This window comes from Colias croceus, chromosome 15, assembly GCF_905220415.1.
Source record: "Colias croceus chromosome 15, ilColCroc2.1".
Classification (NCBI taxonomy): Eukaryota; Metazoa; Arthropoda; class Insecta; order Lepidoptera; family Pieridae; genus Colias; species Colias croceus.
This window is the reverse complement of record NC_059551.1, coordinates 6676813-6699942: the sequence shown is the minus strand read 5'-3', so window position 1 is coordinate 6699942 and position 23130 is coordinate 6676813. Positions and strand designations below refer to the sequence as shown.

The window sequence follows — 23130 nt, the reverse complement described above, 5'->3', positions numbered from 1 at the left end:
CAATATCATCAAACGCAGTTGGCTGTGACCTTGTTAGCCGTAATATGATCATTCCTATCCTTGACCTCATTGTTCCCATTATCACTCACATTTTCAATACCTCCATTTCCACTAGCGTCTTTCCAAGTGTTTGGAGAGATGCACAAGTTATTCCATTGCCTAAAAAATCTAATCCTAATTCCTTTTCTGATTACCGTCCCATCTCTATACTACCTTTCCTCTCCAAAGTCCTCGAACGTCTTCTTCATAACCAACTCACCTCTTTCCTTAATACACACAATATCCTTAGTGATTTCCAATCTGGTTTCCGTCCTGGTCATAGTACGACTACAGCTCTTATCAAGGTGACTGACGACATTCGTGCTGGTATTGACAATAAGCAGCTCACAGTACTGACTCTGCTGGATTTCAGCAATGCCTTTACTACCGTTGACTTCGACATACTGTTGGGTTTGCTGCGTTTAATTAACATATCTCCTTCGGTAACTGACTGGTTTCGTTCCTACCTTACCGGTCGGAGGCAGCGTATCATGATAGGTTCTAAACACTCGTCTTGGTGCGCAGTCTCTGCTGGTGTTCCGCAAGGTGGTGTCCTATCTCCTCTCCTCTTCTCCATTTTTATCAATTCCTTATGCTCCCGATTGACGGCTCTGTACCATATGTATGCAGATGATTTACAGATTTATACCCAGTCTACTATCTTTGACTTACCTAAGGCAATAGATTTCTGTAATAATGAATTAGCTTCTATACTTAGCTGGTGCGATGATTTTGGACTAAAACTAAATCCTTCTAAAAGCAATGTCATCATAATCGGCAGTCCTTATCTAATTTCTGAAATCGACTGGGGTATTTTGCCTAGCATCAAAATCGGTGACGTAGTCTTGCCTTACCAAAAGGTAGTCAAAAACTTAGGTGTTCTGTTTGATCAAACGTTGTCCTGGTCTAATCATATCCAGGAATTGAGCCGTAGGATTTATGCCGCTTCCGCTACGCTCCGAAGGCTTCGTAACTTTTTGCCCATTCCCACTAAAATTATGCTAGCACAATCCCTTCTACTCCCTATTCTTGATTACGCTGATGCATGTTTTCCTGATTTATCAGTAGAGCTAACTGATAAACTTGAGCGACTCCAAAATTTTTGTATTAGGTTTATTTTCGGCCTTCGAAAATACGATCACGTTTCTATCTACAGAAAAAAGCTCAAGTGGCTCCCCATCCGTTTTCGCCGGAATCTCCATTTATTGCAATTACTGTTCCGTATCCTTTTTGATCCTTCTGCTCCTATTTATCTTAAAAACAATTTTTCCTTCCTGCACAATGAAAACTATTCTCTTCGCTCGGCTGATAGACTCACCTTGAGTGTTCCTGTTCGACGTACTCACTTCCTCGCTAAATCGTTTGTTGCCACTGCTGTCAATCTTTGGAATTCTTTACCACTGCCTATTAGACAAGCTAAAAATATATCTTCATTTAAAAACCTTTTGCGACGACATTTTCTCACCTCTGCTTTCAACTCGGCACATTAACTATGTATTTTCATATTATTATCTATACACAGATATGTATATGTATGTATTTATAGTATTTTATACTTGTTTTATGTAGTATGTATGTATTTAATTATATGTATCATGTATATAAATTATAGTTATTTATGTATATGCGTAAATTGTATATATTATTATTAAAAATATAATTGTGTATATTCGAGTGTAGTATATTTATTTATATGTATCAAGAATTATATAATATCTACCTGTATATCTATTTTAATTATTATTATTTATTTATTTATCTTGTTCTTTTTGTTCCTTGACTTTTTTCTTCTTCCTACCATCGAAATTTCAGTAGCTTGTTACCTTTTGCCCAGGTTGCCTGGAAGAGATCACTTCTAAGTGATAAGGCCGCCTAATAAACTGTACTGTTCTTTGTTTTGTATAAATTAGTAATAAGTTTCCCATGTTTGGTGTATAGTTTTATTAAAGGGTAATAAATAAATAAAATAAATAAAAATAATAGGTCTATGCAAAATATTAATTATTAATATATGTATTTGTTGAAATTGTTGTCACCAAATATATATGCAAAATATGATTAGGTACTTTATTAAGGCAGACACAGAATATTTATCATCTTTCTTTTCTGACAATTTAGAAAGTCTATACTTATTACACAATGATTTCGTAATAAAATCGAAGTATTTCCGTTAAATTGTCGTTAAGTTGCATTAATTACAAGTGAAGACCTATTGACCTACGACTTTATCGATAATACAACCTTGTGCTGCCAAATACGAAATGTATGAGGAGAATTGGTTGCTAAATGGCAAACGACAAGGACATACGTATTTGTGAAGGTATACAGAATAATGGCTTGTTTAATTTTTGGTTTCCTGAACTAGTACAGGATCTCGTTATTTACGTAACATTAGATTTACAATTATTCATCTAATTATACCATACGGACAAAACGAGAATTTTGGAACAAGTTTGGCATAAAACAAGATCATAATTCGTGGCCTAGCAATACAGCTTTTATGCTTTAAAATGTTACAAAATATTCAAATTGAAAGCTTTGACACATACATGCGCGAACTCCGTGTAAATAATACTATAATATGTTAGAAAGTTGCTCACGGATGCAGGGGATGTAACTCCGAGTGTTTGTTCTTTAAGTCAATACAAATATCCGCTTAAAATGTGTTTCGGCTTAAATCTCTTTGTTACTCAGAAGCAGTTTTGTGAAGAGGAAAAAACCCTACACTAGTTAACATAGACTGTTTAAATTTGTTTTGTTCTCTTCGGCTCTTGCAATGAAAGTTTTTAGCATTTTGGGAAGTAATTATGCACGAGCAGATTTACTGTATAATTCATACAAAACATTAGGAAGAAGAAGTTCGAAGAAGTTTATGCCTGTACGTGTTCTTATTTATTTTACAGGCTCCGAAAGAAATATCAGTCTAAATATTCATGTAGCAGTTAGTACTTGTCACAGACACAACACTCTCATAAACCTGATGGGTAGGATAGATAGCTGACCAAGTCGCAAATACTCAATATAAAAAGCAATCACCTGTCATCTGGATTCCACGCATGTTTGACTTGCGTGTCGGGATGCGCGGGCGGCGCGTCGAGCAACGCGTCGAGCCGCGCGGGCCGCGGCGGCTCCGGCGCGAGCTCGCGCGCTACCACCGCCTTGAACGGCGCCGGGCACTCGCGCGACACCGACTTGACACTGCCGGAGAGCTTTTGCCCCATGTTCATGCCCCTGCAGCGAGTGCGGGCGCGCTTCGGCAGCGCCTTGAGGCCGCCGCGCCGCGCCTCCTCCGCGCCGCCGCCGCCCCCGCCCCTCACTGAGCGCTCCCCGCTCTTGTACCTGCAATTATACATTTCATGTTATCATTAACTGTTTTTTTACAAGGAACAATATAGGTTTCATAGTTACGTTGAATAACTGTTAAATATCAACCACAAAATCAAGGGCGCTCATAAAATATTCCATATCTTTACGGCGCATAATGCAATCACAAGCGGATAACAAATGGTATTTCGTTGTACTTTCTAAAATTATGCTTATTTAAGTAATGAAAACGTAACTTTAAAATGACATCGAATTTAAAAGTAATTAGAAGGAGTCTAATCATTATTGACCATTAAAAAAATATATTAGGCGTTGGTTTGAGTATTTTAAAACTAACATTGCTATCAAAGCATCAAGTTTGATAAACCGGTTTAGCAGTGTTAAGTGAATGGTTACAATGACATCACAGCAGATGCTGGCGACGGGCGTCTCCGCATCAGTATCGAGCGCTCATCTTATGTAACAAGCGGCCGTCTAACCGTGAAAGTCGCCGCTCAAAAGCCAAGGTTACCGCGGCCCTGGGGCGAGCTTCTAACACATGCGAACATTATCTACAAATCCACATCTATAATAACTTCGTTTTACATTGGGCCGTTTTTGCGTCCACTATGATGTCAGAATGTAATTGCAAACGAAATCTTTAAACGCGACAGCAGGAAACCGCTTCCAAATATTATTAACGATGTATTGAATTTCTGCACATGGTTTCTATTAATTGGTCCTTCGAGAATACTCCGTCTTACGATGTCATCTATGTTTGATTCTGTGTAAATTATACGACGAGAAGGGACGCTCACTGGTTATGCGAGGTACAAGGCCGCCTCCGGTCGCCCAAAGCGGTATAATAAAAGCGGGAAGTGAAAGGTAGTGAATGTAGGGAACATTCACGCCTCAATCGTGACTGCAAACTTCTTCGACCAAAACGTGCGGTATTCTTTAAGTCAATATTAGTTTTTCTTTAACAACGTTGAACGATCACTATTCACTTTGTTAATGTGTATTAAATACTCTGTAACGTCTGAGTGAACGACAGAGCTATTAGTATTCTAGCGATAATCGAAGATTACCGTAGAGTTCACATGGCGGGCGGTAAATAAACAGACGATTGACACGTGATACACGCTTCTTGGTTACAAATAATTTCAATCAATTTCTGCACAAAGGCTTTATTTTACTGACTATCATATGTATTATTATGAATTGAATAATTATAAGCAGCATAATTGGATGATGAAGTAAGTCAATTCTATGAACTGATTGTAAAAAAGGTCGATGACTCATATCATGATTTATATCGTGGGAAACGTATCGGCTCGCAAGTGATATCGGTCGAGGCGATGGATAAGTATAAAATTGGAATATGTGCTAGTAAATGTAAGACCGGGTGCGGCAGTATTCAACATAACCGTTCACGCTCGGTGAGAGGTGAATGGAATCGAGCGTTGCTAGGCCGACTACATTAGCGTGTGCCAACGCGCTCGAACAATGAACTAGACAAATGACGAACATTCGCTGCACACCTCACTGTAAATATTGTGCCCACACCTACTTACAGTTTACATTGTTCCGCGCTGCTAACATACGGACCGACGCGGCTGCAAGACAAGCTTTCCTCAAGCCGCGCTTTATCTCACTGAATACCTTGATTATTATTAGGTTTGTTTGTACTTTGTATTCTTAAACAGATACATCGACTATATTATAATTGTTTCTTAGAGTAATTATTTATAACTAGTTGTAATATCCTTGACGTGAGTCACGTGATTTAATTACTGTGTACATACACTTCACATCGAAGTAAATTAATACGATAAAACCAAACATGGTTAAATTATAAAAAGTACGTACCAAATGTACGTGCATACCAACAGTCAATACATTCGGACTTGTTGACTTCACGTATGCATACTTGAACAATGAAACAATTCGTATCATTAACCACCATGTAGCATGACGTAGAACACGGAAATAGTGATCATTTGTACGTAGGTTTAATTAATGAGTAGATGGATGCGAATTACTCGATCGCTGTGACGGAAACATAGGTTACAGGGGTAGATTAGTGATAACTACCGTGGACACTGCCAACACTGGGCGTTTAGCCGGCAACGAGCCAGACACTTGACCGGCATTAAGCTTATTGACTGCTTTACAGCTTCTGTAGGCTTTGTGGGGGCATGCCTTTATGTTTATGGCAATTCGACCATAATATGAAGATAAATTGCGTAGACTATCAATATATTGGCTACTTACATTACACGTGTTAAGATACCACACTATGTAAAGGGAACTAGTGTAGTAAAACGTTTTAAATGTGTCTTTAAAATAGTACTGAAAAAGGCAGACAATGATATAATTGGATTTTAAAATCTATAGTTGCCGAGCTCGTTATATTCGAATAAATTTTGATTGGCAACATGGCAACGTTTAATTCGGAACACAAATAAAAACAACACACCCGGCCGAAATTGAAACGTCCCGAAACTCAATTGAATACCGACGAGAGCAGCGAGGAGGATTTATTATTAATTGGATCATAGACAATGCATAATTCATGGTTTATAATTAAATGCTTTCAAACGTTCAAGGCAGCTCTATAGTACATACGTGCATTAATTTACGTTTAAAATTAACATTCAAACCAATATTTGATGGGGATGCAGAATTTTCGGTTACTCTATTTTATAATTTTCTATAACATTAGGTATTTCTCTTAGTATAATCAGGTATTTTTATATTTTATATTACAAGATAGTTTAATAAACCTTGATAATTCCTTTTATCATTCTGTAGTTTCATAACTACACAATAATAATTCATCCCATTATAAAACAAATGAATTTCAACACGATCTACTTAGCCCAGTTCCATCAGGAACACGCGGTGGTGTCTAACAATAAGACTAAGTCGAATAGTTAGCCTTACACCCAACTACTTCCGCAACACCGTGCCGTAAACTTCTCGTGGAAATGAGTTCTGTTGCGTCAGTCATAATTATTATTGTTAATATCAAATTGTGCCATTTACTTATAGTTTTATGCGACTTTTTGATACATTCTGAACGGTTTAATCTCTTGTAATTGAAGTATGTCTTTCCGTTAGTATCTTAAACTTCTCCGAATACAGGAAATAATTGGTTTGGTTATATTATGCACGTGAACAGCGTGTCGAATGTGGTCCAGAACCGTAGGGTTTGTATGTATGCAGATGACATGTGCCTGCTGCTCGCCGGCAACGACACAGCAGTCATGGTGGACAAGGTACAGAGGGATTTCGAGAACGTGTGTAAGTGGGCACATGACAATGGCATAATCCTCAATATACAAAAAACCAAATGTTTATATATTTATTCACCACACAATAAAAATGCTAAAAACTCGACTTTTCAAATTAATTTAATAGGCCACACATATGATTGTTTTCATAATAATAAAACTAACTGTAAATGTAGTAAATTGGATGTCGTTGACAATATTAAATATTTGGGGTTGATAACTGATAAACATTTTAATTGGAAATTACATATAAATTATGTGTGTAATCGTTTGAGATCAGTCTTGGAACAGTTTTACTACCTAAGTCGGATATTAAATAAACATACTCTGTACGTTGTTTACTATGCACTTGCTGACTCAATAATAAGTTATGGACTGAGTTGTTATGGCCTAACTTTTAAAACATATTTAGATCAAATTAAGAACTTACAAATAAGATTAATTAAGTACTTAGTTCATAAGAAAGTTCGAAAAAAGTTTAAAAATAATTATGACAAATTATTTACATATTGTAACATCCTACCTGTAAATTATAAGGCTACTAGCTTACCGCCCGCGGCTTCGCCCGCTTTTTCTAAAACTATTTGAGATTTAAACTATCCTATCTCTCAAGTTGAATCGAACTGCACATGGTGTGCGAATTTTATTATAATCGGTTAAGTGGTTTAGGAGTCCATTGAGGACAAACATTGTGACACGAGATTTATATATATTAAGATATATTTAAATGCCATAGATACATATTATAGTAATGACTTTAAAATTGTAAAACAGTATAAATTCAATACAAGAGCGTCAAAAGTGAAAAAATTTTGTGTGCCACCAGTAAAAAATTGTTATGAACAGCGATCTAGAAAATATTATATACCAAAAATTTGTAACATGTATCCGATTTTACTAGATGATAATAAATTAAAGATAGGCTCTGTAAAGACTAAATTAAAAAAATACATTTTGTCAACTATCTAGTACTAGCTTTCCGCCCGCGGCTTCGCCCGCGTTGGCTGAAACCTAGTAGAATATAGATTCTAATATATTGTACTAAAACCTTCCTCTTGAATCACTCTAACTATTGAAGAGAGACTGCACCGAGGTCCATTGCTTGGTTTTGGAGGGCATACAGAGAAAGTGACTTTGTTTTATACTATGTACTTAGACTTTGTTTTATACTATGTAGACTTTGTCTTATACTTTGTAGACTGTTTTATACTATGTAATATGTATGTATTTAAAGCGGTTTGTAATATTAGTAATAGGAGCGCATCGCCAACAAACTGCTCTACAGTTTGGCGAAAATTTGTAAAAGCAAAGATTTTTATATCAATAAATAAATTATATATATAAAAAAAAAATTGAATACTGAGAATAATGTTCAAAACCAAATTCTACAAAGACTGATGAGTTGAATATACGTTTTCCAATCAATTTATAATTCAATTCCAACACAAAACATTTTAAACTCAATCCATTTAACACTTGCCATGTAAATATAAGCTGCATGTAGGTCAGATTACTGCATTGCACGAAAACTGAAAGCGATAAATTTTCACAGGTTTAAAGTTCACAGGTGAGGAGGAGGTTTTAAGTCGAATTGCATAAAGTGCTGTAGAACATTTCACATTATTCGAAACGTCGGGAGAAAGTGCCGACTCAAGGGTCGCCTTACGAAACACTTCAACTTTGGTCCGGCCCCGTATAAGTACATTAGTGTTACGAAAACTCATTCCGTCTTTAAATATTTGGATATGGGAGATTGATTTTTGCTTTTAAATGCGATTAGTGATTATTTTTATCTTTCAATTATATAAGTATTGCATGTTTTAATACATAAGTATTTTTTTCAATATGTTATTTTGTCTTTGAGATTATTTATATTAAATTAATGTGATGTGTTTACTATTTAGTATGTAAATTGTAAACTATGATAGAATAACAGTTAATAATGTTTGTAGGAGCTAACATTGCCATCGGCTCGCTAAGCCCTTTATCTTCTAAAGTTCCAATTCAAAACTTTGATAAACTTTATAATCTAGTTTGAGAAGATAAGCTACATAACATGATATGAAAATCTTGTAGCTAATAACATATACTCATTCGCAAACCAGGCTTTCATAGGAAGCCGTATCTTTCCCTCATATTAAAAAAAATAAGTCATATTAAAGAAGAGTAAAGATTGAAAAATGTATTTTATTTTGGTTTTTCATACATGAACTTATCCGCCAACCCGCACTTGGCCAGCTTGGCGGATTATGGCCTGTACCCTCATAGGAGGCCCGTGCCCCAACAGTGGAAACGTATATGGGCTGATGATGGTGATGATGACATGAACTTAAAATTCATCAAACTCGAAATTAATACAACTTTCATAACCATAAATTTATATCCAAGATCCAAGAATTTCATTCAAGCGTGTGTCGCTTTTCTAGGCTCAAATATGTAGTTCATTTTATTGGAATAACGTAATTCTCTCTATCTATTTGAGTATGCCTAAACAACTTTCCTTTTAAATGTCCCTTTTTAATAACAATTAAATAATCGCTAGGGCGTGTCACATCAGCCTTGTGTCAGTTGCCGAGTTTCAACAGAGTCTTGTGTCAAGGAAAAGCCTACTTAGCGGTTTCCCTGGCCCTGAACAGACCTATGCGAAGTTGTTTTTTCGCGAATACTTGTAATATACAGTGCGTACTGGGGCTAAATTTCTGCTTCATTTCGTCAAAATAATGTCTATTTAATTGGATATAATATAAAACCTGGACATAGAGGTTGATTGTGGTGTGAGTTCTCATAAATTTGAAGAAATATTGTTAGCACAGAAGATTATATATAAATTTTGGTAGGTACCTACTAAGGAGATTAAAATCTTGCATTAGGCAAATATCTGTAGGTACTGTATGATATCCTTATATTATTGAGATAGGTATATTTAGTTGGAAAACGACCTTATCACGTGAACCTTATTAACGTTTCGTTTAAATTATAAATTCTAGTATTTATGCCAAGCAAATGGAGGTCTTTTGAACGTACCTACCTCTTGTCAGTTAAAACTGCATTTTTGACCTTGGCCTGAGCAATTATATGAACATCTTCATGGCACACGTTTTAAATATCAAAACAGGCATTTTGTACATTTTTTTCTCGTGTGCATCATTTACTGTGAATAATAAATTGATTCTTATCTTATATTATATTACGTATTTAAATTTCAATCAAAAGTGCAACAAAATGGTGATTGTATAATATGTTTGAGATGCTGTTTTATTTCATAAGTCTTCGATATAAGATGTTGCGGGTGGTCCGCATATTGCATTACTTACGATACCATTGCGAGCTATATGCGTATTGGTGTTTGTTACTTCGCCAAATAACAAAGTGCACATATTAACTTAGTTTCTAGGTATAGATTAGAACGTAAAATATTATAAAGTTTTCATTTGCGTTCAAGGTGTCGTTAAGTTACCTAAAAAGGCGTGCACGTGTCATAAAGGAATGAATCAATCAACACAATAAAACAGCTTTATAGGAGTCGACCAGTGCAGCGTGAACCTAACAATTTGATACAAAAAGTATAAACATTAATCATTGTGATGAATTCCTGGGATAGCATACGAGTGAGATGACAGTGAATCGGTTAGATGTTATGATATGAGTAATAGGTAATGTTTATGTAAGTTTGTACTGCGCCTGCGCCGCCGGTAGCCGAGGGCCTTGACTGCAATGCGCGTACGCCGTAGCGTGTCAAGGGAGCGCTGCTTTCGCTGCCACGCCTGTAGGGAACCTACATAAACAGTCGAATGGTGACAACTATGGTATGGCTATCCGAAATAAAAAAGATCATGAATTTGAATAAAAATGCCTACTTTTTTCTGGGATATTCAGTTGCTCTGAATATTAAATAATGCGGGTGTTTTAAAAATCGATGAAAAAGTTATTCACTATATTCTCAATTGGCTTATACGCATTATTCGTGTCCTCTATACTAAGCAGTAGAATCACCATTATCAGTCTGCTGTGGCCTGTGTATACGTAATCACAAGAACTAGGTACTTATGCAACAACCTTACTTGAAATGTAAATCAGAAAAAAAGACATCATCAATTGATCCGTAAATTGAAAAGCACAACGTGAATTCTAAATGTTCAGTTGCTAAAACGGTAGAAAAAAATTAAACGGGGAAATAAAACTTTGACAATGTGAAGGAGAAACTGGGTCATTGAGTGTTTGGCTGAACATTGGCGCACAATAGGTTATAACAACAGACCGAAGGTAAAAACAATTTAAACACGACCTCCGTGTCGGGGTATTATTGTGTGTAGGTTCAGTGTAGGCTTCGAACGCACTGCGTCGGGCAAAATGTCCATAATTTTATGTTTGTGCATCGATACGCCACGTACGTGATTAGATGCAAAAAGATTTCACCTTGTGCACGTTGGTCGTTTTGTGGCTAATTGGCGACTACTTACGGTGCAAACGGCATTTGCATAATGAGCCGTACGACGGTTTAATGGCAGAAATGTTGGTTAGCTCAATTAATTAACGAAACACAAGTTATTGGCATATTACAAACTTTAAAAAAGCGAATTTCAAAGTGGATTATAATATGAGTACTTTAGAAAATATTACACTTGGACAAGATGGCTGAATACACGGGTCACGGACCAATATAATGAAACTGTATTCATACCAATTTTCATATAAAAAAAATAAATTGTTTTGTAAAAAAATAATTACGTTTCCGAACCTAGAACAAATCCCAAAGCTATTAAGCAAAAAGTAGTGAACGTAGTAAATTGTTTAATACTAGCTTATAATTGGCATCAACAATCCTCCAGTCCTATGAGAAATGGGAAAAACTAGAACAAGAACAATTAACCGATATTTTTCTCATTATATTTTTATGTAAAGTAACAAATTTCAATTTAAAAGGCTCGAATGATTGAGTCACATATAATTCGCCAGAACATCAACACCACATCATTAATTCATCAGTAAGTGGACGTAACGAGCAAAAAAAATATACCCAATAGGTTTTCTACGTCTCCAATTGGGCTTCAACGTCGTTAAATAAACGATCATCATTATCATCAACGATATCATCATCATCATCACTAAGTCTACAGATGAATAAGATATTATTTAATAATAAAGTCACGATACCATTTCTATAGAAGTATATTTATGGGCTATTTCCATTAATTTTAAAATTACCTGATTAGTTTTCATCTATATCACTATGGTACCAAAATTATTGGTATAACACCTTTAAAACATACTTATGGGCTTCCAGAAAATTGGCCTGCGATAGTAATTTAAAAACAGCCCTTCAATTCTTGTCTGATTTTGGGTAAAACCAATGAAAGTGCTACAGGCTTGAATTATTCATGCACTTCGTACCTTAGTCGTTATATGGCAATTCAATCTAAGGGACTATATGGAAGAACTTCGTTTTAAAATTGAAAACATTCACTTTTGCTAAAACTATTTTTGTCACAAAATAATCCTTCGGATTAAATGTTGTTTTTTTATTTGAAAAATTAACTAAGTATGCACTTGGAACTGTATAAACATAAGAGTATGACGAGAGACAAATTTAAGTTGTTAACATCAATTCTTTGAATTTGTCTGATGAACGACAATTGCTTGCACTGGCCGATCCAGGTTAAGTCACAATCAAAATTCATTGTAACTTTCCCCTGCAACGGCTCACTATCAATATTGTTTTAAGATCTTGAATAATTTTACATACATATTAAGATTGTTGCATGTATTGCCCAATGCCCATTGTCCATGTTCAAAATTCATCACAAAATGTAACAAAACTGGGCTGGCTATCTTCAATTCCATACCAGTTGCTACAGAGTGAGGATCGTGTGATGGCGGTGTAAAAAAGAAACTAAAAGTGAGCGATTGTTTCATTCGTTTTCTTTTGTGGTCGATGCAATACGTCTGGGCTGGAAACCGGTACCGCAGTGGTCGGATGAGCCTCGCGGGTATCGACCATAACGTAAACTTTACACGAAAATTACATTCTTTTGTGTGTTTTCGTAGTTAAATACCATGCATTTTACTGCGACGAATGGTAAATCATTCGTCTTATGAATAATTTTAACATAAAATCGATTATTTACTTAGTAACGAGCGATAAGGAAATATGTCATGACACATTCGGGCTAAATATATATTAGGCAGAACGAAATAGACAGCATTAGCATCGAACCGTGCGAAATGCATATCATTGATAAAAAGAAGAGCAGACTAAAAAGCAGGGACAACTGTTTGAACGATACTAATAAATAATAGGCAACACAAAGGGCAAAGGATAAATGATGTGGTGTATGTGTGTCGAGCATGGGGCTGCAAGAGGGGTCAATGACACGCACCCCGACCCACGTTGGGCTAGATATATACAGGACGTGAGTCACTTCTGGGGGTAACCAGCTGCTGTGCACAAAAACCACCCTCGGCTGCAATGTAAGCGCGCGTGTCCGTGCATACGTCTCTTTGTTATAGCTACTAATTAAATAAAAAATCAAACATTAATTTGATTAATTTTACAGATAATCTTATACATGTAAAAGTACATTTCGTGTAAATATTACCATCGGTATTTCAATATCAGCTTTCTATTTATCATGAAACTTTTAGGTTAACCATTTGGAAACAAAACTTTGTTGGCAGTTGGAGAACTAAAGTAACTGCATTGAAAGCCACGCAAGTAGGTATCGATATAATGTCGCGATTCAGTCTGAAACTTTGAATAACGTACGTAACAATGATTGTGATGCAGGGAGTGAAAGCGGCGGCATATGCCGGCCTCATTCGCTTTGTAAAGTGTGGATCTGTCGCCATATGGTTACTGCACTGGGTCACCCAAAATAATCAATACAGCCATAAAAGTATGTAATTTATGGGTTGGTCGATATTTAATGTTGCTACATACATTTCATGTTTAAATTGAATGGATTGTTTTTTGAATATTATTTTAAAGTAATTAAAGTGCATATTCAAGGAGGGATGATGAAATGCGGAGGATAATGTAGCTGTATCTTGTCAATGAGTGGTTTTCAAAGGGCGAGGAACTACAACAATCGGCCTTCACCTAGGGCTGGCTGGGCATCGATCCTACGCAGTTCTTGCCAGACGAGTATATTTATAACTATGGTTGAGAATGTGAAAATCCATTTACTCTGAAGGCACATGATCAAGGTAAAAAATATTAATGTATGAGCGGTTTCAATAAGGACATTGCTCTCGTCAACGTTCGATTTAAAGATCATTTGATATAATATTATACTATTACAACAATATAAATTTCGTCAGTTGCGTGACTCATGTCGTTAGCAACCGAAACTTTGAAGGCGGAAACTAGCTTAGCAGTGACGTAATAGGCTTTGTACTTAATCATTTATATGAAATCTTTGTGAGAACGATCGCATTCAAGGAGAAGGCAAACATTAGTAATGTCAAATCTATTTGTTACGAGTTCTCATGAGAAATGAATAGTTGTCTCGAGGCGTCAATAACCTCGTCGGTACGGATCGTGGAATTGCAATAAATACGACATCGGCGGCACTGGCCTGGTCAAGAGCCTTTCAAGGCCGGGAGGCGAGGCGGGGAGCGCCCCATATCTGTACCTGGGCTACTTTTGCTTTATTGCTCGCATTCCAACAGATTCTAACCAAAGTCCTAGGTCCTGCGTAAGATTACTTGTTGGATCATTGGAAAGTGCATAAGCCAAAATAATTGACTTGTGCGCATCAGTTTTTTAAGCCTTGCAAGTTTTCAATGTTACAGACGGATCGGGAAGACAAGAGTCACGGTCACCAATTTCATCGAGATTACATGTGCTCAAGTTGCTGGTTTCATAACTTCGTCAGTCAAGGTCGCGCATTAATGGCTTTGTACTTGAAATGCTAACGTAACCAACTGGAAACTCATTGTAAATTACTTCTTCAAGTAAAATCCTTGCAGACAACTTAATAGCACTATTATTCGCTTCCTCAAACGTCTTCACAGTAAATAATAATTGAACAATCAGAATAATTTTATAACTATGTCGATATCTATTGTGTTCGTACTTTATACACAACGAAGCATCTGATCGTAAGCAGGTAGCCCGAGTTGAAAAGGGACAGACGCATATCACTCGTAAGGAACATAATAAAAGGATCCTCGGGCCACGACAGGAAGTACGAAGCGGCGAACTCACCGCAGGTCGAGGAAACGGGCGGCCTTTGTTCTCCTTTCACAGGACATATTGTTTGTTGACAAATTCACAGCGACACAGATGACACTTCACAACAGAGGTGCAGGCACCATGCTCACAATGTAGGCGCGTGCGTCCGCGCACCTCGGACACTACCACCGGCGGCGAGAGAACGCGCGCACTGACGGTTCGGCGAGCGATACGCGGGCTACCTGCTTGGTGGTCGTTTCCGCGGTGAGGTGAAGCGGAGGTGCGCATCGTGCCGACCAGCCACACTACACTCCACGCGTGTTCCTCCGCCGTACATCTGTTGTGCTAACAAGTGCATTTGTTTCCTTTTGCTATCATATTATCTAGTGTCTGAAAATTGCACAGCTTTCTCCCACATCTATTACTATAATTGATTCCTTTGCACATAATTCATGTTCAAAAAAATATTTTTTATAGCATATAAATAGTACAAAATTTATATACCATTTCATAAAATTTTAGATTAGTTAAACGTTAATTAGTTATTTTACTTCAAGAATAGAAATTAGAATGTACAAATATAGCAATTTACTAACTAGTTAAATGAAAGTTACTCAGTAGGTAGGTAGTAATAGCTTTGATAATTGTTCTAAACAGGCCAACTTCTGCCTAATTGCCGTAGAAAGGTTCAGGTAAATATTAACGTAAATATGAAATTTCAAATTGAACCATTATTTTAAGTGGCAACGACCGATGTATTTACGGACTGATGGCAATAATGTCGTGAAAAAATTGGTCAGTTAAAAGGGCAAGGAGAAACTTTACCAACTTGACTTATAACTTTGTCCTAATTTACATGTAAATATTGTTTATTGAAATATGAGTCATTTTCGAAGGCACGGTCAACTTTCACCATTGCTCGAATACAATTAACGAGTAGACGGTATGAATGACCCCGAATTAATGTGGTGTTATCAACTTTTTGAAAACAGTTGCCGAGTTTTCTTTCTTTTTCAAGGTAAATAGGCTTTATTTTTTAAAACTTTATTTTTATAATTCACATCAGTATTTTCTAAGTTCAAACTGGCTTTGATAGGATTGTCCTTTGATTAAAATAAAAATATAGCGTATGCCACTCTGTGAAACAATTTCCAAAACAGGAGCATTTTTCCATTTGAATTCATTCAATAAAAACAGACAAAAATCAAATCCTTCCTAGTTCCTAGTACATTAGGGTTAAAAGGTGGAAATTTCTTAGCTTCATGTCTTGTTCTGGTTTTCATGACCATAACAATATATTTGTAGCAAAAGTATGATATTGCTATCAAATATTATACGATTGACTATTTGTAATTACAACTGGTTTTGTTATACCTGACTACATTAAAATTAACTTCGGGCTTCTTGTAAGCCATCAAGTAGGTACACCGTCCCATGATTCTGCATGGGTAATGAAAAAGTTGAACCCAAAAAGTTTCATTTGTCGCGGTCGTAACTTTGAACTACAACAGGCACATTGTAGTAGCGATGCGAGTGTTTCTCACTTCTCACTTTCTACTTATCCCACTTGCGGAGGACACAAAACAGGACGAGATGAGTATTCCCGACGGAGCCTCAAACGACCCTCTTGTTTTTTTCCTTCAGCCGAAATATCATCGCCGCCTCGCTCCCCGTTGTTCTTAGAGTAATTTACTTTATTGTACACAAGACAGCGAGCGGGCGTTGTATTTCGTGTTTTCAAAGAGCAAATCTGCGCCAAAATGTCCGTAAACAAGTTCAGCGAAGGCGCTTCGAGTTAATACTTTTGAGAATAAAGGCATTTTATAGCTATCCCTTCATTTGAAGCGGTCGTTACAAAAATTTAGGTTTCTTTAGTCGCGCTAAAGAATAGAATTAAACAAAATAGAGAACGACTTTTTCATAAACTCTAAAAATCTGTAGGATTTAATAAAATTTCACTTAACGTTAAGGCGCTAGTATTTCTGTGAACAATATTTCACAGAAGAAGCACTTTAAAAATAATTCAAACGAGAAAAATAAACAGTAGTTTAATTATTGAAATATGAAAGTTCATTTTAAATTGCAACATGAAAGTCCGTTTTATATTGCAATACTCGGCGATAGCAATTAAAATTTCGGTAAACATTTCCGCACTGAACATGGGGTTTTGCTTATTACCTACTGACAAAGATAAAGAAAACTTAACTTTTGTTGTCACTTCACAGTTCACACGCTGAGATCTATTTAGAGTGTTTAGATAGAATAGAACTCATTCATATTATGACGGTTACAACTTTTACAATTTTTAGGATCGTAATATCTCAAAAATGTTGGGTATGAAAAAAAATATTAATACGTTTTTTGTCAATCATATTATGATCTACAATTTTTTGTCTGAGATATTTTTTCCCGGTAAAATTTTCCCTGAAAATCACTGTCAAAATCAATGTCATTTATATGCATCATATTCAAGATAATATGCTTCAGCTCTAAAATAATTAACCTTAACAAATTTTGTAAGAATTTAAATAAAGGAGGCAAATTTCAACAGATACAATATATAAGATATTTCTAACGAAAACTTGTCCATAAAATAAATAAACTTTGATATGAATTTTACAGAAAATATATTGAATGACGTATAGATTCTCAAGAACATATTATATTATCATGCTATAACTATGATGCTTTTAAAATTTTTAAACATTTTCACAAAAAGAGAGAAATGAATGAAAGATGACCTATATTCATATTTCCTAAGAAACGTTATTCACCATTATAAATTTAAACGTCGTTGAACTCGTACTTATTTAGTTTTTGTAGTAGTTCTAGACGACAATGTCGACAATTCTTTATCCTGACTAATTTGAACTTATTAAATTACTAGCTTCCGCCCGCGGCTTCGCCCGCGCAGTCAAAGAAAAACCCGCATAGTTCCCGTTCCCGTGGGATTTCCGGGATTGTGTCATTTTCCCGGGATAAAAAATATTCTATGTCCTTTCTCGGGTATAATAATATCTCCATACCAAATTTCATGCAAATTGGTTCAGTAGTTTAGGCGTGATTGAGTAACAGACAGACAGAGTTACTTTCGCATTTATAATATGATATGAGTAGTATGGATTAGCGACGGATTTATTAGTAAAGACAAATTGTAATCATAATTATCAGTCCTTATATATACATTTCAATATTGCTTATTATAGTTTGCATTATTGATTATAATTATTAATTATGGTAACAACATCATTAAAATAACTGACTGGACAAGAAGCAGCATAGGTACTATGTTATTATGTTTACGATTCGTATAAATATAGCAATCTGTTTAAAAACACGTACGTACATATTATACGTGATATACCTACCTATACAGGGTGTAATCGTTAAGTGTGCACAAGCGATTATTCCGTAACTATTGCAGATACCAAAAAACTTTAAACTGATATCGAAAGTACTTAACCTAATGAGTAAAATGGCCATAATAAATTTTTAAAAATAAAACGAGAAATATCCAAACATGTTACATTAAACGCTCCCATACATTTTATTTCCCATACATTTTGTATTTATAGCAGATTTTCGAAGTGATGTCCTCATTGTGCAATACAATGAGGAGCTCTATTTACAGTTTCTAAATGAACTTCCCTTCAAATTTGCGAAGTAATTAAAGCAGAAAACCAAAAAAAGAAAGAAAAAGCTAAAATCTTTCATAATAAATGTACTAGGTTGATCCAAAAGTAATGATAATTGGGTATTTCCTGTGCACATAAAAATATAAAATAAATGTTTTTTGCTTGCTCATGTATTCACTAAGTAATCACAAAAAAATCATATCAACAGGCCACGTTACCAATTATTTACATTAATTTGAATATGAACCGTGCGTGCCAGAATGTTTCCCGACGAAAAGAAGAAACAACGATTCGACATGTAGAGGGTAAATTTCTAAATTTTTAATGATATCAGGATAATTTTTTGTCACGTTTTGTGATCATGGACGTTACCCAAGTTCACCATGTTTATGCTGAAACCAAAAAACAATCAATGTCCTGGATGCGAGCTTCCAAAGTGACGATGAAGAAATTCAAAGTGAAAATCAGTAGGTAAGATTAAAGCGGTAGTTTTTTGGGACGCTGAAGGAATAATTATGGTGGAATATTTTAAAAAGGTAGCCACTTTATTGGGCTCTTACTAAACAGACCAAATCAAAAGATTGCGGTAGGATAGTAAGGAAAAGAGACATGGCAAACTGCGGACCTGAACAGTGTTTCTCCAAGACAACGCACCAAATCACAAAGCGTCAGTTGCGATGGCTGCCATTCAAAAATCGGCATTCCAAAGGCTTGAACACCTACCCTATTTTTTAGATCTAGCTCCTATTTACTTTTATCTCTTTCCTCGGCACAGGAAACACTTTTTTAGCAATAAATTATTTTAAGACGACAGCGAAGTGATGGCCGCGTGGAGGGGTTTTTGTGGATGAAGTCAAAGTTTTTTTTTAAGTTTAGGAAAAAAATATTGAAGTATATTTTCTAGTTAGAAGACTATCTAGAGAACTACATAATTATTATAACTCTAATGACCTTGTTTAATATTGATTATCATTACTTTTGGATCAACCCAAGTACATGGGATATTCGTATCTCATACTAAATGTATGGGAGGGTTTCAAGTTAATTTTTTAGATATTTCTCGTTTTATTTTTAAAAATTTATCATGGCCATTTTACTCATTAGGTTAAATACTTTTGATATCAGTTTAAAGTTTTTTGATATCTGTAATAGTTACGGAATAATCGCTTGTGCACACTTAACGATTACACCCTGTATATACGGAAATGGAAAATAAATGTATTGTATTTCAAATACCACTGATTTTAACAAACCACATAATATTCGTTTAAAAGAGCGATAAAATAATTATATTATGATCTGGTTTCTCTCGTAAATTTAATTTTAAATTTTAATTAAAATAAATGCTCATAAATAGGCTTTATTAAAATGGCTACCTATGTATGAGTTTACAGTATAATGAAGAACCGACCCGGTAAACGTTGCTAGGATATCCTTATCACTTAGCTTTATGAATAATAGATTACGATAGATTCTCAGACTAACATAAAACTCATTAAAATTGGTTTAGCCGTTTCCGATGAGTATGGCAACTAGCAATGTGATACGAGAATTTTACACAAGAGAAATAAAGGTATAGATAAAAAATTTAAAGAAATAATTTTTTTTTTACTTTAAAGCCTTGAACATGAAACTTTCTAGGATCAATCAAAACATATGAAACGATGATCACAGAACTAATATAATGTAAACAAATTGGACAATAGTATAATAGATTCTCGGATAGCTAGACGTATTTAAAAGCTAAATGCACGCGAAACCGCCATTAGGAAATGGGCGCTGCCGCAACCAACATACGATAACGATTTCGCCAGGCAGCCGCACTGAATGGGGAAAATTGCGCTTTTCAGCAAAATGAAAGCCAGCTATGCTTACAAAATTCCTCCTAGATAAAAAAAGCGTATAAAATTTTGGGGGCGCCGCTTCTTTGATATTATATGCGTCCGTAAGCCGCAATAGAATCCACCGAAATTAAAAAGCTCCTCTCGTAATGAAAGATTTTAAAATGTTTGTATCGAATTTTTTTATTATTCTACTTATGTCCTTACCGTCAGTAATTAACCACCGCAGTCAAGTACAAAAATAGACAATCCGAACCAGACTTCTTTCAGAGGGCAGAATTGAAACAACAATGCATTAAGTTTTATTTAATTATAATAAATTGATTGACCCAATACTTCTTGTATTAAGAATAAGAGTAAGAGGTCGAGGTGAAACCTTGATTATGTGGTCGAATAGGCTTACCAGCTTAGATGTCAAATGCTATTTAAAAAGTTGACCGTGTTTCATAAGTAAATTAGATTTCCCTTGCGCAATGCAATCCTGCTATTAGGTCCTTAAAAGGTTTAACTAGTTATGAATGTAAAATTCGTTACTAATTGCTGTTCATCGACGTATTTTGCAATATTCAATATTGCCAAAATGCGTTACTACCTACGATTTTCATGTACTCAAACAAAATTTGAACACGTCTGATTAAGAAAATTCAACATGAAAACATACGACCATTGCATCAGTCTTTTCCTCATGCTTTGGTACCTTATTTCACATGAATATAAAAAATGTTGTGTGGTTTTATGAAACCACGGTAAAAGTGAAACTGTTCGAACGGTTCCGAACACTGCTTTGTGTAGCGCATGTCGCGTGCCGAGTAGGTATACCTACTCGGCAGCCGCGATACACGCGACATGCGCTACACAGACCAAAAAGTTTGAGACGATGTAATAAAAGTTTCACTTTAAAAGCACATTTTTTTATTTGATCGTTTTGCTTGCTCTCATAGTAGGTATAGAGCGTAGCTGTAGGTGTGAAAACGCTTGCCAACCTACAATTAAAAACACGCCATTTATTACACCTGCACCGGACCGTATAACTGTGACACAAATTGGAACAAAAGTAGTAGCTACGTTATTACTGTGTAAACAAAGGAGACGCGACTCGAGAGCGGCGCGGGCGGTCCAAGTGGGGCAGGCATTGTGGCTAGAACAAGGAAGAGGAAGCTTCGCGAAGGCCTAGCGACAATACCCAAATATCCCTTAACAACACTTCGTTCAATGTTACTTGGTGATGTTTATACGGAGCGGCGATTTTGCAAATTGTACTTTGAGTCAGCTTTTCTGCATATTTTGCTTGTTGTAAAATTGAATTAGGGTATGAAAGAAAGTTGATGACTTGAAATAATTGATGACTTGGTCATCAATTACTAAACTTCATCTAAAATTCGAATAATCGTCCAGTTGTTTGGGAAAATACTAAAGAGAGGATTAAAGAAGCATTTAAAATATTTGACCCAAAATAAAAGAAGAGCTTCGCGTCAACCTACCCGTAAATAATCTCACTACATGTATAAATAATTCAACAGAAGCTTACAAAACGAATTGTAAAGCTGTATCTATTTGCTCAAGTCGCCCGACAAATCTATGCAGCATTGTAAGCTGTATCAAGTAGACGAATTAATAATTGGTTGCGGAGGCGACATCGTCAGGTCGTCGGGATTTGCTCAAATCCCGAAACTAACGAAGCCGTTTGTTTGAGCGAACAATCCGTAGTGTTGGCTGTGCACCTCGGTACTCGGTAGCTAACCTACATTTTTCCTAATCCCGAATAGGCTTTACATAAAGCTCTACGTTGTTAGTGGTGTTACTCAGCAATCTGCTGAGACCCGGCGCTACAGGATCAAAGTACATTTTTATTTGTTTTATCAGACTAATAGAATTACGTAGGTATCTTTCTATAGATTATTTTAAACAAATATAAAACAAGGACCAAACGTTATGAATTGGTCCATGTATCGATATTAGGTAATTGTGCCTTTTTGTTGTACATATTTATTAACTAACTGTAGGTAGCTTTCTATTACTGTCTCTGGTGCATTGACCTATTTTCCACAAAATGTACTTTGTACCCTTTTCGTTTACAATTAACAATACACATACCTACTAAATAGGAGGTTACTTTCCAAATTAGCTAAGAGAATACATGTACAAAATATAGAAACAAAAAACTGTGCTAATTTAAAAGAAGCAGTTTCACAACCAATTAAAACACTAGTTCCTCATTCCAACTAAGTACTTAATCAAAGATGACAATGTTAAAACGATTGTTATTCCTTCCTCAGCACGCAATGAAATTTAAATAAAAACTTTATAAACCAACTGAAGAGATAAAGTTGAGATGAGGAAGTCGGTGGAATTGGTTTTTAATTATAATTACAGAGTGGTCGATAATAAATGGAGACTTCTATAAACATTTAGATTAAATCTTTAAAACGGATTAATGAAATTGCAATATTGCTAAAAGTAAAGGCTTTATAATAGTAATTAGTATAATAAATCGTACCTATGCACGATTAAAACAGTTTTCAGCAAACATGGTCACGTGATGATGATGAATAGATCGCGTTTTCATTTCGTTGTAGTCTTTAATAATTTCTTGTATACTACTCGCGTAAAATGAACACAATTCAATTCATAAAATGAAAAACTAGAAAATAAATTCTTTGTTATTCAGTTACAGTAACCGGAACTGAGTCGTAAAACTATAAAATATTCAAAGTAAACTAACCACTTAACGAGTTAAAGTCATGCAAAATTAACGAAGGATAATGAGATAGGGTTCAGACTTCAGAGGCAGTATTGCGAGCGGCTGTAGTTCGGGGAAAAACCTTTCGAGTATAGCGTGCTTC

At 35.5% G+C, this 23130-nt stretch overlaps 1 protein-coding gene across 6 annotated transcripts in view; it reads right to left on the bottom strand.

Annotated features, from left to right (window-relative positions):
• The window catches only part of LOC123698269 (protein gustavus), a 63566-nt gene that overhangs the window by 7653 nt on the left and 32783 nt on the right, over positions 1–23130 (bottom strand). For 5 of the 6 annotated variants that reach the window (XM_045644854.1, XM_045644851.1, XM_045644853.1 and 2 more), the window contains exon 2: positions 3076–3378. In XM_045644854.1, coding sequence (XP_045500810.1) covers positions 3076–3266 — 191 coding nt within the window. In that variant the 5' untranslated portion in view covers positions 3267–3378. Of the gene's footprint in view, positions 1–3075; positions 3379–14844; positions 15062–23130 lie in introns of those variants that run through there. The other variant, XM_045644852.1, reaches the window with a different exon arrangement.